Raw genomic sequence first — 17417 nt, forward strand, 5'->3', positions numbered from 1 at the left:
TACTTTCTTCATAGGAGAGATGACAGAATTTAAGGTGTTTAATATCCAATGATGTGAAAACACTGGTCTTTAATTTGCTAAAAAACAATATTCAAAAATAGAATATGCTAAGATGGTTTTTGTATTGGCAGCAGAAATCTCAGTCAATGGTTTGAATATATTTGGTCAGACTTTATTAAGTTTGGATCAATAACAGAAAAGAGATGAAGAAATGGCAGTGTTTAAAATAATCCAAATTATTCATTCTTCCATCTGACTAAATGCTGAATTGAAAGTACATTAAACCTATTTTTAAAATCCTTCACTTTTATTCATTTTATTCTTTAGAGACTGAATCAGTACTAGTTTCCCGACTGTTTAGTGATGTCATAGCTTTACCTGAGTGACATCCAGGAAGAGCACCGATGCCATCTACTGTCATGGAGCCCTGAACAGTGCCCAGATTATAAACAATTCCCAGAATATGCAGGTCCCCTATGTGATGGGGGAAGAGCTTTAGTCTGGCCTGTGGAGATATTTAAGTCACTCTTATTATCTGTTTTCACAGTATCTTAAAAACAGTATCATACCTAAATTCTGTAATGTTGCAGAAATATAAACCCATGACCTAAACTTTTAAGTTATCAACTAATATTTCTTATTGGAAAACATTTTCTTCAAAAGAAAGTCTCTAAATTCAGCAGAGGCCTGGATCCTCATCAATACTTTTAATAAGAATGAAATCTTCAAAATATACTGACCGCAACAAAAAAGCAAAAACTTTTCACCAGGCTTCTTAGAAAATTAACAAATCAAAACAACTGCAAACCTATTTTTCCCACCAATTTCCTTCCTCCTGTACAATCCCAGTATCCTAATCTTCCAAATTCTAGTTTTAAGAAAACCAGGACCTAAAACAAACGGAATAAACTGATTTTTTAGAAAGTTTTCATCTTGCTTTCAGAAAGACTTAAGATTGAAAAATAATCAAATTACCACTTTTGATTCTTCACTGTTAATTAAGAATTCTGAAATAACTTCAGTTCCAATCATTTCGGGTTCACTTGTTACCTAAAAAATAAATTATTTTGTAAAATATACATTCTAATAAAGTTATCAGATTATTAACATTCCTATGTATCAACACTAAGAACAAGCACAACAGTTCTAGTTAGTATTTACTAGGTTCTTACTAAGTGCTAAGCACATGCAGTTTCACTTTTACAACGGCAGTAAAGCCATCCAGTAGTGGGCACTTGTTTCCCCCCATTTAATTCAGTACAACTCAACTGAGGACAGTAAGTGAAAGTTGCAGCCACCAAGAGGTTAAACCTAAAGAGATAAAATTCAGCTGCTTATTATCAACAATGGCCAAAATGGCCATTTAATTTAATCTTGCAATAAGAGCAATTTCTCCCTTTCACTCCACCCAGCACCTTTTTCCAAACTGGCTAATTGCACGTATGAAAAGTAATGGCAGCCCAAGCAGGATATTTAAGAGACTGGTGGAAAATAAGGGCCGTGGGGAGAGCAAAAAAGGCCTGTCTACTCCAATCAATGACATCAGCAAGGAACTCTAGTCTCTGGTCCTGTAACAGGCAGAACTAACTGCTCACACCTGGAGTACACCTGATCCTCATGACCACAGATTTACTTTTACCATGACATTACATTTCCCTAAACTCCAGTTCAGCATCTTAGTCCATCAGTAGAAATTCATGAAGAAATCCAGATTTTGAAATTTATAGAAAAAAGAATACCTTCAATATAAATAAAAACTTTTACTTAACTTTAATAAACCTCCTTTGAAATCTAATTATTAAACAGACTAATATACTTTAAAAGCTAATAGATATTTAAATTTTTTTCCAGGAATAAAGGGTTCATACTCTTCTAATATGTATTCCAGGTATCCATAAAACATTAGAAAAATGACTAAAATTCAAGTCAGAATAGAGCCTGGGAAGTCTCATTCTTTCAAACTATTCACAATGAGTATAAGTAATCACAAAATGTCTTCAATTAATTTAAACAGCAAGGTTTTAAATAAGCCAATCTTTTTTAAAAAATGAAACACTTCAAAAGAAAGTTTAAATAGTTTAAAGTTAATACAACAGATGTCTTTCAGGTTCCCCCTTCATAAATGAACATGAAAATGTTGGAATACTTCCCAGTTCCAAAATAATGCTTACCACATTATTAAAGCACATAGGAAGGTAGTACTAAGAAGTAAAATTTATATAAAAGATATCAGTAAATGAACTAATAACTAGGTAAAAAATGTATTTGTGCAAGTTCTTTCTTTCTTTGTCCAAGTTCTTTCTGATACTATCAACTGGGTAACAAAAATTCTCTGTTCTAAGACATTCCTACTTCAAAAATAACATCTTAAAGTTGGGGGGTGAGGGGAGAAAGAGACACATGTACTACTATTTGTAATACCTTAAACAATAAAACAAATAAATAAAATAAAAATAAAAATAATACATAAAGAGGTTATGACAGATATAGTAAAAAAATAAATATAATTCAAAAAGAAATACAAATATAAGAATTTCAACTTTACTACCCATCAAGATGAAATATAAAATAGTATAAGATGGCATTTTTTAACCTATCAACTCAAGATTTTCTTTTTTATAAATAAGAAGACTTCATGTTGCAAAGATGAGATACCGAACCCCATGTTGTGCTGGTGAGAAACTCGTTGGTCGGCAAACTCATTAGTCAACAGAGCCAAATATCAACAGTACAACAATTGAAATTTCCTTTGAGAGCCGAAAACCGACTTCTGCGCATGGGCCACGAAGTTTCAATCACACTGTACGTGCGCGCCCGCACGTGGTATTTTGTGGAAGAGACACACTCAAGGGGCCAAAGAGCCGCATGTGGCTCGCGAGCCACAGTTTGCCGACCACTGGTATAACCTTTTGAGAAATCAATAAAATATTAAAATATTTATTCCCTAAAATGTTCTAACTTCATGCCTAGGAATCTTTCCTACAGAAATAATCATTATAAAAAAATACTATGCACCCAAATTTTCACGAACTGATTGATGGTAAACAAATGGCAACTTCCAAAGTAACTACCAATAGAGAGATGAAACAATTTATAGATCATTCGTATGGTGATTATGCAAAAATGAAATAGTAAGACATTTTAAAATTACAATTGCAAATAAATCAACAGAGAATGAAAAAATAATATATATGAGAAAAATCCCATATATGAGGGGGAAATACAAATGTAAGTTATTGAATATACAGTGAAGTGTTAAAATGGTTATTTCTAAATACTGAGAAGACTTTTATTTTTATTTCTTATATTCTTCTGCATTTTCAGTTTTCAACAATAAGTATATAACATACTTTCTATAACTAGGGGAAAAGCCTAAAAAGAGTAAGTACAGTTCACTAAACAGAGAAGTTAAAATGTTATTACAGCATCTGTTATGCTATCTCTGAAACAAGCTGATTACAAATACCTTTTAATAACTTACTAGTTCTTTAACTTCTTCATCATTCTTTCCACTGCAATCTTTAGGTTGAAACTTCCAAAGCAATGACAAATTAGTCAACAAAAGTGGAACCTTCAAAGGGTTTCTAAAAGCCACTTCCACTGTTATTGGTTCTATAAAAGAAATACCTCAATCAGTAACTTTAATAACCCTCTACTTCATCTTGTGTGTAAATTCTCTGAAGACGCCTTGTTTCATAGCTCTGAATTTCTGCCTAGACTACCCTTTACCAACGTGTAAATGTCTATTTACCCAGGATTCAGTTTTAAAACCGCCTCCTCGAAAGCAGTGCCTCCGTTTCTCTGTACTAGAGATGGCATTCTCTCTTTGGCATTCTCACAGCACTTTGCATCTACCTACACTAGGAGCCCACCGCCTGCTTCTATAAACGCAGCTCACTAAATTTTGAGTTCCTAATTTATTTTGCATCCTCAGCTTCTGGTGACTTGGGGCATACAAAACATTACGTTGAATCTACTGTAAGTAAAACAAACAAACCAAAAACCATGTGTAAAAATTCCAGTATATCACCTTCTACAACTGCAAGCGGAAATCTTGAGTTATCTGAAAAACTATTCAAACAGTATTGCGTGGGGTGGAAATTGGGTGGAATTACTCCTTTGTTAACCAAGGCCACAACTTGTTCCTCAAGTTCTCGCCACTGCTCAGAGGATTCATTGTCATATTCTTGATCAAGACTTATATGAGTAGCTGCTTGCTTTTCACCTAAAAAATAAGTATCAAAATTAAGTATACATGCTTATTACTAACTACACTCAAATGAAACACTTCAAATAAAAATCTAAGTTATCCAAAGAAATACATATATACACTCACTCTTGCCTATTTCCAATTATCTAAGAGAAAAAATACCCTATTAACCCTCGCCTATCTGGAACTCTGCTGGTCTTTTCCTCCTGACTCTGAAAGGATATAGTTTCTCTTGTCTTCCACAGCAATTTTATATAAAATACTTCAAACATACAAAACCAAACAACCACCCATGAAGAATAATGTAACAAATAATTGTATATCAAAATTTAACTAAAGTACTATTTTCATATAATCCCACAATTATTCTCTTATAAAATAAATGTTACAGATCTGTGAAACGCTCTTCAACCCTTCATCTCCACTGGCACCGCTTCTCCTGGAGTTACTCCAGAGCAGTACAGCATCTTCATCCTTTTTTTTTTTTTTTAACTTTACCATAGATGGGTATATACTAAACAATGCACAGAATTGGCTCTTATGTTTGAAATACATAAATGAAGTTATATTTGATCTATCATTCTAACTTCTTTCACTCAGCCTTTTGTTGTAGTTATTACCTACGTTGAAACATGTAGAACTAGTTCACTCATGTTCTACAGCATGAATCCTTTATATGAAAATACCCAAATCTGTCAACTCATGTGCTGCTATTGTTTCATTTTTGGCTATAAAAAAAAACATTGCTGTTACCCTTTTTAAATAAAACACTAAATTAGCTCAAGAAACATATTAAGCTTAAATATAGGACTGCTTAGAATTACTTTACTTTAACATGCATTATATTTATAATTTTGGCCCAGTTCTGCCATTCTAAGGCTCAATCCTAAGGAAAAAATCTGTATTTTAAAAGCCTTACAAGAACAACAGAATAGGGGCAACTGTTCTGTACTTCCATGTACATTTGAAAACTTCCATAATAAAAAGTTAAGAAAACCAGTTTTATTCATAAAGATGACTCTTACAACATAATTTTATATAAAAAAAGATGGAAACAGCCAAATTATATAACAAGCAAATGTGAAAATACAGTACTTTTATGCACTGAATGTAATATATTATAGTCATTAAAAATTACTATCAAGATTATATAATTGCAGGAGCATTCTTTATATAAGAAAGCCATTATAATTACAGCTATTCACTTGTTAGATTTTAGTTTAGGGCTAAGGAAAAACAATGTAATAGTGATTATCTTCAAATGACAGAAAGATAGGTGTTATGGTATAGAATTATATTTATTTTCAAATATTCTTTAACAACAACACATCAGTTTAAGTGGAGAGAGGAAAGAACTTTAAAAAAACAGTCACTAGGGAACAAGGCCAAAAAAACCTTTACTAACCATCTGCTGGTCGTCTGTCATGGCCAAAGAAAACCCGTGTTGCTGAACTGTTAATATATGGCAAAGGAAGCTGCGGCAAGGGCCCATCTGGCGATAGCTGACTTACATTCTAATAGAAATACAAAAGAAATAAAAAAGAATTTCTGAGAAAACGCCATTTTCTTTATATTTACTTCCCCATTTGTATTGTTGTTGTTAATCCTCACCTGAGGATATATTTTTTCCACAGCTTTTTCAGAGTGTGGAAGGGAGAAAGGGAGGGGAGAAGACAGGGAGAAACATCAATGTGAGAGAGACACATTGATTGCTTGCCTGAAGTGAACCCACAACCCAGGTACATGCCCTTGACTGGGAATCGAACCCAAGACCCTTCGGTGCACAGGCCAACACTCTAACCATTAAGCGACACCAGCCTGGGCTGCTTCCCCATTTTTTAATACACAAGGTGTTAAAAACATGTTAAGCAAAAATATGTAATTTAAGATTCCAAGAACAGCCACAAATCAAATATATACTGGAATATTAAAATTCTCTTTTGCCCTAGCCAGTTTGGCTCAGTGGACAGTGTCGACCTGCAGACTGAAGGGTCCCAGATTTGATTCACGGTCAGGGCACATGCCCGGGTTTCAGGCTTGTCCCCAGAAGGGGGCGTACAGGAGGCGGCCAACCCATGATCCTCTCTCATCGCTGATGTTTCTAGCTCTCTCCCCCTCTCCCTTCCTCTCTGAAATGAATAAAAATATATATATTTTAAAAACTTATCTTTTAAAGAACTCTGGAAGGGCAATGCAACTCCGATCTATGACCAAAAGACAGCTTGTCACACTTTATTATGAAAGATAATTATATATATACTAGAGCAGCGGTCGCCAACCTTTCGGATCTCACAGACCAACAGGGGTCCACAGACCACTGGTTGATGACCACTGTACTAGAGGCCTGGTGCACAAATTCATGCACGGGTGGGGTCCCTTGGCCTGGCCAGCGATCAGGGCCAATCGGGGCTGGCCAGCCAGGGGGGAGGGACCACGGGAGGTTGACTGTGGGAGTGCACTGACCACCAGGGGGCAGCTCCTGCATTGAGCATCTGCCCCCGGTGGTAGTATGCATCATAGTGACTGGTTGTAACGGCCACTTAGGCTTTTATATATATATAGGTATTCTAATAAAACTTTATTAGACTCCTGCTAGATAGTACTAAATATTAGGCTTTTTGCTAAAAATGATTAAAATTTTAATATCTGCTCCAGAAACTATGTATTCACCTTGTAAACATAAAGATATTCTCTGAGGAAGGACCCTTGCTGAGCCGCAGATTGTTTACTTTCGTTGATTAAAATATGCCTGAAAGCAGACACAGCATTGTCCAGCTGCCTAAGAGTATAGGATTGGCGCCCAATAGTGAAGTTAATGTGATCCTCTGCAAGAGACCAGCCTTTTCCTTTGTAAACTTGCATGGCCTGACAATAGCAGCGTAAGGCATGCTTTTTCTGTAAGAAAATGAACACAACAAAGTATTACACAACAAATCCAAATTCCTCTGGGACTGAAAAAAATAAGCATACACACACACAATCAAGTAACTAGTAACTAGTCCTCCCAAGGCTCAGATACTGAGGAAAATAAAACCAACGTTTTGGAAAACCTCTTAACAATTACTACTAAAAACCAAGAGGTCCTACAGCAAGTGGCTGTCTGTCCGAGGGCATGAAGTCTGAAAGTCAGGAACACGGACGCCCTCATGAAACCACCGGGCGTTCCCACAGCAGTAGCGTTATGGAGTTATGGATTAGTCAGAGGCCTGGTTGTCAGCTTAGGAACAAGAGCGATCTTATAAAGTCTCAATTTTGTTATGGTCATCTCTCTTTATGCCACTGCATTGGCCTGAATGGAAATACCCCATGTGTGCTAAAACTGCATATGTGAGTATATGGTTGTATACACACACATTTTTAAACTACTGTTTTGTTTGTTTGGTATTATTTTCTTTTGCCCCCTGCATCCTGCCACATATGAGCAGATACTTGGAATTAATCAGCTATAATCACTGCCACCCGCTGAACTCAGATAACTTCCATCCTAACGATGGAATCTGGTACCAAGGAAGAGGCCTCCCTCCACAAAACCTTTTGCTTCAGAGAATACTCTTGTATCCACTCCCCATCCCAGGGCAGATTACAAACTTCGCACCATGTACTGCCAGAATTACTTGTTTCTTTAAGAAATGTTTTCTTTATAAAGAGATAATGAAAGCAAATCACAGTCATCTACCACTTGACAGCATGCGGAGAATCACCATCTGACTGCTGCTACCACTCTCCAGCAAAGCTCCCTCCAACTAACTCTTGAATGGACCTGGGAATTAATAAAGATCTCTCCAACCCAACTGCTTCTGGGGACAAAGAAGACTTCTACTCATTCACTATTCAGTACATGCCCTCAGAAAGCAGCCTGGGAGACAACAGAAAAGCAGAGTGGAAGTGGGGAAGGTTCAACCCTACTATATAGTAAATACTGTTTGAATGCATTCATCGTATCTGGATTTTCACATATATGATTTGGTTTAGCCTTACAGAAAATTGGGGCAAAACTCTAATTTTTTTTAAAAAGGAGGCTCAGAAAAATTGCTCTACCAAAGTCAAGTTGTAAGCAGAACATCCTATTTTTTTTCACTGTGTTCCCCCATTCAATCTTGGCTGCCACAATCAGACAGACAGAAAGCGCGAGGACTCTTTTTTCTTGCATCTGCACTGGAACCTGGGCAGCATCAGTAACTGCTCCAGGTCTGTCAAATAGATGCGCAGAATTTCAAGGTTGAATCCCAGATTTCTCTTAAATCTAAACCTCATGCTCTTATCAACATAAAACATTACACATTACCTTGAAACAAAATTTGTATCCATCTTTAGGATTAAGTCATAAAATATTGACAAGTGACATACATTTATAAAATAAATAACAAATTATAACAAATAAAAACTAAAATAATGTTATTTTCCTTTTAAAGAAAATGCACTCACCTGCCCTGCTTTACTAAACCGATGGCCTGCCAATATCATATGGAACGCGTACTTTCTAACCATGGGGCTCTTCATGTTTATAAAGCAGTGAGCCGCCTGTTCCAAAAGAAGTGCACTTCGAAGATCAGAGTCCTGTTAAATGTTTAAGAGAAAAGGTGAGTTTCACAAAATCAAAAATAAGATAATGGGTGAAAAACATTTACTCTCTTAATATGTAACATATTCAATGTTTAACTTAGAGTATCTGAGGGCAGAGAGCAAGGGGTAATCCAATCCTGATCATTCTTTTTTCCAATAAGCACATTTAAAAAAAAAAATCCTTCAGAAAACACTCTACCATGAAGTATTTTCTTTTGCTTTTCATAAAGCCAAATGCCTGGTTATGACATATACCACATAAAACGTCTCTGAAGAAATGCAATCCCTTTTCAAATGGCAAAGCAGTATACAGATATTCTGATAAATGATAAACCAGAAAACAGAGCACACACAAACACACAAAAATAGATTCACACCAATCTAATTTCTCCTGGAAATTGATCTGTGACATCCAATAGTGTATTTCCATCCAAAAAAAAAAAAAAAAAAAGGAAAAATAAAACAGAATGTGTAAATTATAAAATAATTTAATCTATTACTTTATCCTCCATAAAAAGTTTTACTGTATTTGAAAAGAATTCTTAATTTTTGCTGTAATTCGAGTGGGCCAAAATAGCTACTTCATTAAAAAGTGCAGAAGGCTTCCCCTTCAAGGAGAATTGCCTGCTATATTAATAAATGGTACAACGCAAATTATTTCTGCCTCAACTGAATTGTACAAGTGTCTACAAAAACCACATACTGCACTTACATCCTTATCCATAAGAAAAATCTTTCAACTGAAAGAGCCATCATTACTTTCAAAATCACTGAGAAAGTACTGAAGGGTGCTGACCAAGTACCAACAACATTTTCACCAAAGCTTTCTCTAGGTTTCCAGCTACTCTGAAGCAGAACTTACCATGCCCTTCCACGTGTTCTGCTGCCATTATTTTCCCCAGGGAAAGTTGAAAACAGAAAACATTGACTTTAAATGAAATAATTTCAACAGGTTATAGTTACATCAAAAAGTATTCAGACACTATGATAACTATCTCTGCAGCAATCATAAAATTATATTAGAGTTGGAACGGACCTGAGGAAACACTCCAGAAAGCATTCAGTTAAATGGTAGATGTCATCTATTTCAAACCCCTCAGAACAAAAACTAAGTAATCAGATCATTTTTCTAGTAACTAAGAGCCAAATGCTAGTGAGGAAATTAGGAATATACACTTAACAAGTGGTTCTATATCAATGCATCAGAATTACCATGGGGGGGGGGGGAGCGGTTAGGAAGCTTACATCTTCATTTTCTTAGGACAATATTTTCTTTTTTAAAAAATTAATACAGACTCTTCTTTCCTTAAAGACTAAATGTTTGAAGAAAAAAAAGTGAACATATTTCTTTCCCATCCCATGCCTCATCCAATTTGCCAGTTTAGAGTGGTGTGTGTGTGTGTGTGTATTACATGTGTGCTTATATGTTAGTTTTTAAAAAATACATACTTTTCTATGCATAAACAGTATTAGAGTATTCTTTATTTTGCTTTTTAAACTTATTATCATGGACATCTTTCCAAGACATCTACATCTCTCATTTCTTTTAAAGCTACATTGTATTCCATTACACAAATATACCCTAATCTATTAACAGTCTCCAACTGATTTATTATTGCTTCAAACTTTTCTAACTATAAGGAAAAAATGCTTTAATAAACATCTTTCTAGCCCTAGCTGGTTTGGTTCAGTGAATAAAGCGTCGTTGGCCTGCAGACTGAAGGGTGCTGGGTTCGATTCTGGTCAAGGGCACATGCCTGGGGTGCGGATTCGATCCCCAGTAGGAGCCGTGCAAGAGGCAGCCAATCAATGAGTTTCTCTCATATGATGGTTCTATCTCTGTCACCCTCTCCCTTCCTCTCTGAAATCAATAAAAGTATATTTAAAAAAATAAACATCCTTCTAAACAAATGTGACTAGTTATACAAATACTAGAGGCCAGGTGCACAAATTTGTGCATGGATGGGGTCCCTCAGCCTGGCCGGCGATCAGGGCCATCTCGCCCAGTCCCGATTGATCAGGGGCGATGGGGGCCAGCCGGCCAGGGAGGGATCATGGGAGGGCTCCAGGGCCAGTCTGGCCCTCTCGCCCAGTCCCAACCAATCAGCCAGACCCCAGCAGCAAGCTAACCTTACCGGTCAGAGCATCTGTCCCCTGGTGGTCAGTGTGTGTCATAGTGACTGATCAAGCGATCGACTGAATGGTCAACCAATCAGTCGGACACTTAGCATATTAACGCTTTTATCATATAGGAATTTTATTAGACAAATTTCTGGAAATAGAACTGACTTAATGAAAGCTATGCTTATACTTCAAATTCTAATCAAGATAGACAAACTGCTACAAAAAGTATTGATATATACTCTTGTCAACAGAGAATGAGAGTATATATTTTCTCTACACAGCCCAAGATCATTTTTAAATGTTTATCTCTTTAATAAACAAAAAATTACTCTTTCTCAACATACATTTCTTCAACAGTAGGCTGTTAATCTTTTCCTATGTTTAAAGGTCTTTGTACTTTTTTTGTGAATTGCCTGTTTATACTCTTTTGTGAATGGGTTTTTGTGATTATGTGGTTTGTAAGAGCCCTTTGTACACTTAATCAATATCAAGCCTTTATCATACATTTGCAAATAGTATTTCCCAATTTTGACATGAAAGAGTTTATTCTTTAGTAGTCAAGCATATTATATTTGCCTTTGTTTTCAGGATATTGCATCAAACTAGGAAAGGATGTTATCATTTCTAGATTTTTAAAATGCTCTCCTATATTTTCTTCTAGTTTTTTTTTTGTTTTATTTTTCACATTATAATTAATCCAACTATAGTTATATTATCATGTAATGAATAATCCACCCCCCCCAAACAGCTAGCTACAAATCACAATAGCATTCAGTGAATTATCTAACACTCTTCACTAAATTAAAAGACACCTAGTCATATGTATTTAAATTCTCATTCCAATACATTACTCTGTCTACTCTTATCACTGTAAACAGTTTTAATTTCTATAGCCTTCTAATACATTTTAATAAACAGAACAGGTAATTCCCTCTAATTACTTTTTCTATTTTGGAACTTTATTTAGACTTCTCAATAGAGTTTCACAGTTTTTTCTCTCAGTCCTATATATTTCTTAAGTTTATTCCTAGTATGCGTGTACACATAACGTTCAAACACACACACTCAGAATAAATACATATTTTTAAATTGCCAGGGAAACTTCAGTGAATTGCAAAATTTGGATGGGCAGCAATCTGGACATTCTGATTAATATAAGGATATGCCACAGATATCTTTGATAGTGTGTAAATGAATCTAATATATAATCCAGATGAGAACTAGCACAGTAAACCCTCAGCATTCTCAAACTTAACCCTCAAGGACTGACCCATTTAGGAGAGACCTGGAAGCCCACGGCATGTATTAATTTAGCTAAAACAAAATTTGACTCTTGTATCCAGTAAAGCTGTTGTCTGAGAAAGCATGAATTTTCAGGTCTGAATAACTACATTCATATCTCATTGCAGCTTAGTTCTGTTAGCCCATCTCTTTCAGTGACACCTCAAGCAGAAGAAAACACTGCTTTGAAACACACAAAAAGCCCTGAAAAGAATGACAACTGCCATGAATGTTTTTGAAAGGAAAATGGAAGAATTTTAGTGATAGTTTTATTCAGAGAGCAGAAGCTATAAATGAGCTGAAGAAGAGTTTATTTTCTGTAGTTCATGATATGACAAGCCTATTATATATACTATAAGGAACTAAGGAAAAAAAAAACACCTGTGATACCACTTTAACAAGAACTCTAGCCTATAAATTTTGCCCACAACCAAGAGATAATTTTGACAAAAACTGAAAGGGCAACGTTAACTTAAATTATGAGGATAAATATAGGGGGAAATCATCTAAGCTAGAGGCGTGAATAAATACTTCCACCAGCTACACGAGCTTAACTGAAATCAGCTCCCAAGGATGGCTTAAGATTTTTTCTTCGCACAACTGTGAGGTTACCGGGAAAGGTGCTGCCAGCTGATGAATTTAACCCAGGGCAGCTCCTCCCACGCTGGAGAAATTTATGAAAACGGTTGCTGTTACTCTCCCTGGGAAACTGATTTAATGTCTTTAGATACAACAGTAGACAAAAAGAGCTATAAGACTAGAATAAATGTCCAACACAGAAACGCAGAGGAAAAGCATCCCCTCTTAAACAGCAAATTCAGGCCCACTATCCTGTGTGGTGGTGAGTGCGGCACGCATTGTCATTGAGCTGGGACTGCTGTGCCACGCTGAGAACAACTCAAGTGTGAGATCCCCTGCCCATCCACTTGCAGTCCAAATACAAAGTCAAGCACAACTCTTCTCACCCAGCCTCCCAGCTGTCTTTGCCATAATGGTATTAGCGAAACCTAACAAGCACCATTCATAAATGTCAGGAGTATATAACGTAGTTCCCTGTCCTCAAGACGAGTGAACTTTCTACGATATAATGCAGCCCCTCCTAGTTAATGAAATACATACAACAAACACAATTATTAGTTAAAATTTAACATAACTTTATATATATTATGCCTAGAAGTCTTTACTTTCAAATTGCCTCAAAGAAATATCTGAAAGATACAGCAGAAAAGGCCAGAGAATCACAATTCCTGGGGAAATAGATGCCACACATCACCTCAAAGTAGTAAATAACAATGATAAATTTGTTAGAATTTCATGAGAAAATAAATCACCCGAGTTTGAAAAAGAAAGGTGAAAGCAAAGAGATGGAAAGGAAAAGAGAACAAGGACAGAAAATTGCAAGGTTACAATGCAGACTGAAGAATCTGCTCTAAAAAATTTTATTCAAGCTCCTACACCATAAATTCCTTTTATATTCACTGAGAATCCCTAGGTTGATAACAACAGCAACATATTCAAACCCAAGTTAAGATTGCTTATTATAATACAGAACAGCACACCCAGCAGGCTATATTCAGCTCTATCAAACAGTTTATGTCTGACAACAGTTCACATTGGTCAGTGTTCATGTGGAATCAATTATTAAACATTTTTAATATCATCTCTTAACCTCATTAGTTACATCATACAGAAACCTTTTGAGAACAATTAAGGTTCAGTTCAGCAAACATTTGTAAGTCATACACCATGTGCCAAGCCTGTGTTAGGCACCAAGGATAAAAGCAGAGAAGGTAGCACAGTCCCCCACTATCAAAAGCTCACAGCTTAAATGTAGTATGACAGGTCAGGCTCACAGCACTGAGAGAGAGGGCATGACAGGGACACTGAGGACAACCTGGTGTACTGCAGATGGCTGTATGAAGGGCCTAACAGGAAAGGGGGCAGGAGAAGGACTTTAAGGAGATGAAACAAGACATGAGGAGGGATTTTTTTAAAAAGAGAGATAAGTATAATATTTGGATATTAAAAAAATACATATTTAAGAAGTTAACCACCTCTCCCACCCCCACCCCCACCCCCAATTGTGTTACTGACAGGTCAGAGAATATCTCAAGTAATTTCAAAACCTTGAGCAAATGAGAAGCTACCTGGTTATGACAATTTAAGATCACGATCTATAAGGTAAGAAAGTTTATGTGGTTACTCACTGATATGTCAACTTAAAGGAAGGTCTAAAAGGCAGTTGGCCATACAAATCTAAAACTCAAAAAGCCAGGGCTGGAGACAGATTTGAGAGTGAAAATCCTGCCTATTAACAAATCACCCCCAAAAGTGAAAGTACAGAATGGTCCGAAAAGTAAAATCATAGTGGATAGCCCTGGCCAGGTGGCTCAGTTGATTGGAGCATCATCCCATACACCAGGTTACTGGTTCAATCCCCAGTCGGGGAGCAATTGATGGATCTTTCTCTCTCATACTGATGTTTCTCTCACTCTCTCTTCTTCCCTCCCTCCCTCTTCCTTCTTCTCTCTCTAAAAATCAATAAAAACATATCCTCGGGTGATGATAATAAAGAAATAAAGTAAGTAAAATAAATAAAACTGTAGTGTACATTACATTAAAATTTAAGGAACAAAGAAGGTGTTTGATTTTGTTCTTCTGTTCTTAAGCCCGTTCATCTAAAAAATGTGTCTTTAACCATACTTTTAAAGAAATTACTATCATTCTTTACAAGTCTGTAGGCAATGCAACTTAATGTCATAAATCTTTAATGTCAACTATAAATGGATTACTTTTTCTTTTGAAATATTCATATAGATTTTTTAAATGCTTATGGCGATTTTTTTTAAGGTCATACTACTAAAATAAGATTAAAAATTCCTGAGTGATCACTCTTTTAAGTATCAATTTTACATGAGGAATGATGCACACGCTTGTTTAATTGTTGTTATGCATGGGTCACAACCTAATTCATAGAAGATGTACAACACGTTTGTGGTTAATAATGATGCAGACTTAAATCTATAAATAAAATCAGTCTATAAAATATTGCATATAAAATGTATTCAAGTAACTAAAGTAGCCATGTTATAAATTCCCAAAGAGAGATTCCCCTCTAATTTTGTTTGGCACACCCTCAAAAAAAAAGGGACACTTTCTAAAAATTATGAAGTAACACTAATTAAAACAAATACTACACAGTTTCAGTACCTCACTGGTCAACCGTATTAGAAGAGCTGCAGCCTCTGAATATTTGCTTTGGCTTTTTAAGATTTCAGCACTAAGCAATACACATCTTTCAGCCAATACCATATTCCTAAAAGAAAAGATAAGAAAAAATATAATTAGCACTACAGTATCTTTATACATCATAGTAACTATGTGTTCAACAAGTTTCCAATTCTAGTTTTCAAGTAAAAAGAAATCCATGTCCTTGTTTTCCACTTACAAAAAAAGTTAAAAAAAAAAAACAAAAAAAAAAACAACCTAAGAATTTAACTACTTGAAGCTTTTCATCATATAATTTTGTGGTAAAAATACTAAGTGAAGTCACATTTCCAGTGTGCAAAGAGCAGGACTTATCTGGTATCTGTAACCCGGCAGCTATTTAACAATAACACGTGCTCTGAACAGAAATGAACACAAACTTTTCCCTCTTTTTTTTTTTTTTTTTTAAATATATTTTATTGATATTTTACAGAGAGGAAGGGAGAGGGATAGAGAGCTAGAAACATCGATGAGAGAGAAACATCGATCAGCTGCCTCCTGCACACCTCCCACTGGGGATGTGCCCGCAACCAAGGTACATGCCCTTGACCGGAATCGAACCCGGGACCCTTCAGTCCGCAGGCCGACGCTCTATCCACTGAGCCAAACCGGTTTCGGCAAACTTTTCCCTCTTAATCCTGGCTCCCTTTGCTACCTCACTCTCCTAGCTCTTCTTCACCGTCTCCTCAATCCTTCCTCTTCCACAGAAAGCTGCTATCTCCTGCCAGAATCTGCAAATCTGTTCTCCAATAGATTACTACATAAGGTAAAATAGGTGAAATTCAACATTGGCCCCACCATTTACTAGCTGTGTGCCCTTGCGCAAGTTAAACTCTTAAGTTTCAGTCTTCTCATCTGTAAAGTACAGATAATAATAGTACCATTTTATAGGCTTAAGATTAAATGAGCATGTAAACTATTTTGGCATAGTAGCAAATGCTGAACACTCGATAAATGTCAATTATTATTATTAGTGTTGTGCTGTAAATATAACACCGTAACTTGTACTACTTATACTTCAACAACATTGTAAGACAACCCATGCATGCTACATGGAAAAGTCAGATTAATCTTCCTGAAAAACAACTGTTATTATGTCAGGGCTGTACTCAAATATTCAGTAACTTCCCGTTTACTACCACGTAACTCTTACTACAGCTTAAGTAATAGAGGGCTGAGGCTCCCCACACTGATGTCTCTCAAACCATCTTTCCACATGTAGCACCCAATACTCTTAATGCTCTCACACCCCGAACCTCGCCATGGCTCTATTCCCTTTCTCTAGTTAGACAGCATCCAAATCATCATTCCTGGCAATCACAATTCCTGAACTGTCTTTATGTCCATCAAATCCCAACCACCTTTCTTTCAAGGTCTTTTCCCCAAACATGCCATGAAACTCCCTGACTACTTCTGGACCAGCTCACTGTCTCATTAAAATAATGAGTTCTAACAGTTCTCACGATGTGTACAAAGCATTTCTCATTTCCTTCCCTGGACTATTATTTCACTGTTTGTGTTTTGCCTATTTAACAATGAAAGTTCAAAGTGGTTAACTCCTGGTTTAACAGCAGTTAAGGTTAGATGTTCCCACGATACAAATCACCCTCAATATAACATGAAACCTCAACATTACATATAACAAATTCCTAAGCACAAATCCAAATAAACTAGGAAACACTGGTTTTAGATTACCTCATCTTGTCTCTCACTATATTAACTTGCATGAGAAACACAGAACCACTTACATTCAATAACACTGTAAATGCCACTGTACTTCCAAATGGAAAGAACATAAATATTCCAGTCACCTACTTGCAGATATCCCTGTATGTCTGGATTGCTGTATCCATGTAATGTGCAGGGTATGGCCTCGCAGCTCCTTGCTGAAGAAAAGCTGACACTGCTGCCATTTCCTGGAGGAAAAGACATTATTTACACTATTTCAAAAATGCTTGTGGTTCAGCATTCA

General features: G+C 36.2%; 1 protein-coding gene across 4 annotated transcripts in view; it reads right to left on the minus strand.

Moving 5' to 3' along the window:
• The window catches only part of TRAPPC8 (trafficking protein particle complex subunit 8), a 70306-nt gene that overhangs the window by 25060 nt on the left and 27829 nt on the right, over positions 1-17417 (minus strand). For 2 of the 4 annotated variants that reach the window (XM_080685958.1, XM_080685956.1), the window contains 10 exons: positions 17261-17361; positions 15389-15494; positions 9636-9656; positions 8636-8767; positions 6881-7105; positions 5616-5724; positions 4031-4225; positions 3482-3612; positions 976-1050; positions 379-505 (listed from right to left, as the gene is read on the minus strand). In XM_080685958.1, the coding sequence (XP_080542084.1) occupies positions 379-505; positions 976-1050; positions 3482-3612; positions 4031-4225; positions 5616-5724; positions 6881-7105; positions 8636-8767; positions 9636-9656; positions 15389-15494; positions 17261-17361 (1222 nt within the window). The remainder of the gene's footprint in view (positions 1-378; positions 506-975; positions 1051-3481; positions 3613-4030; positions 4226-5615; positions 5725-6880; positions 7106-8635; positions 8768-9635; positions 9657-15388; positions 15495-17260; positions 17362-17417) is intronic. The other 2 variants (XM_080685959.1, XM_080685957.1) reach the window with 1 other exon arrangement.

Source organism: Plecotus auritus, assembly GCF_963455305.1.
Source record: "Plecotus auritus genome assembly, chromosome: 8".
Taxonomy (NCBI): domain Eukaryota; kingdom Metazoa; phylum Chordata; class Mammalia; order Chiroptera; family Vespertilionidae; genus Plecotus; species Plecotus auritus.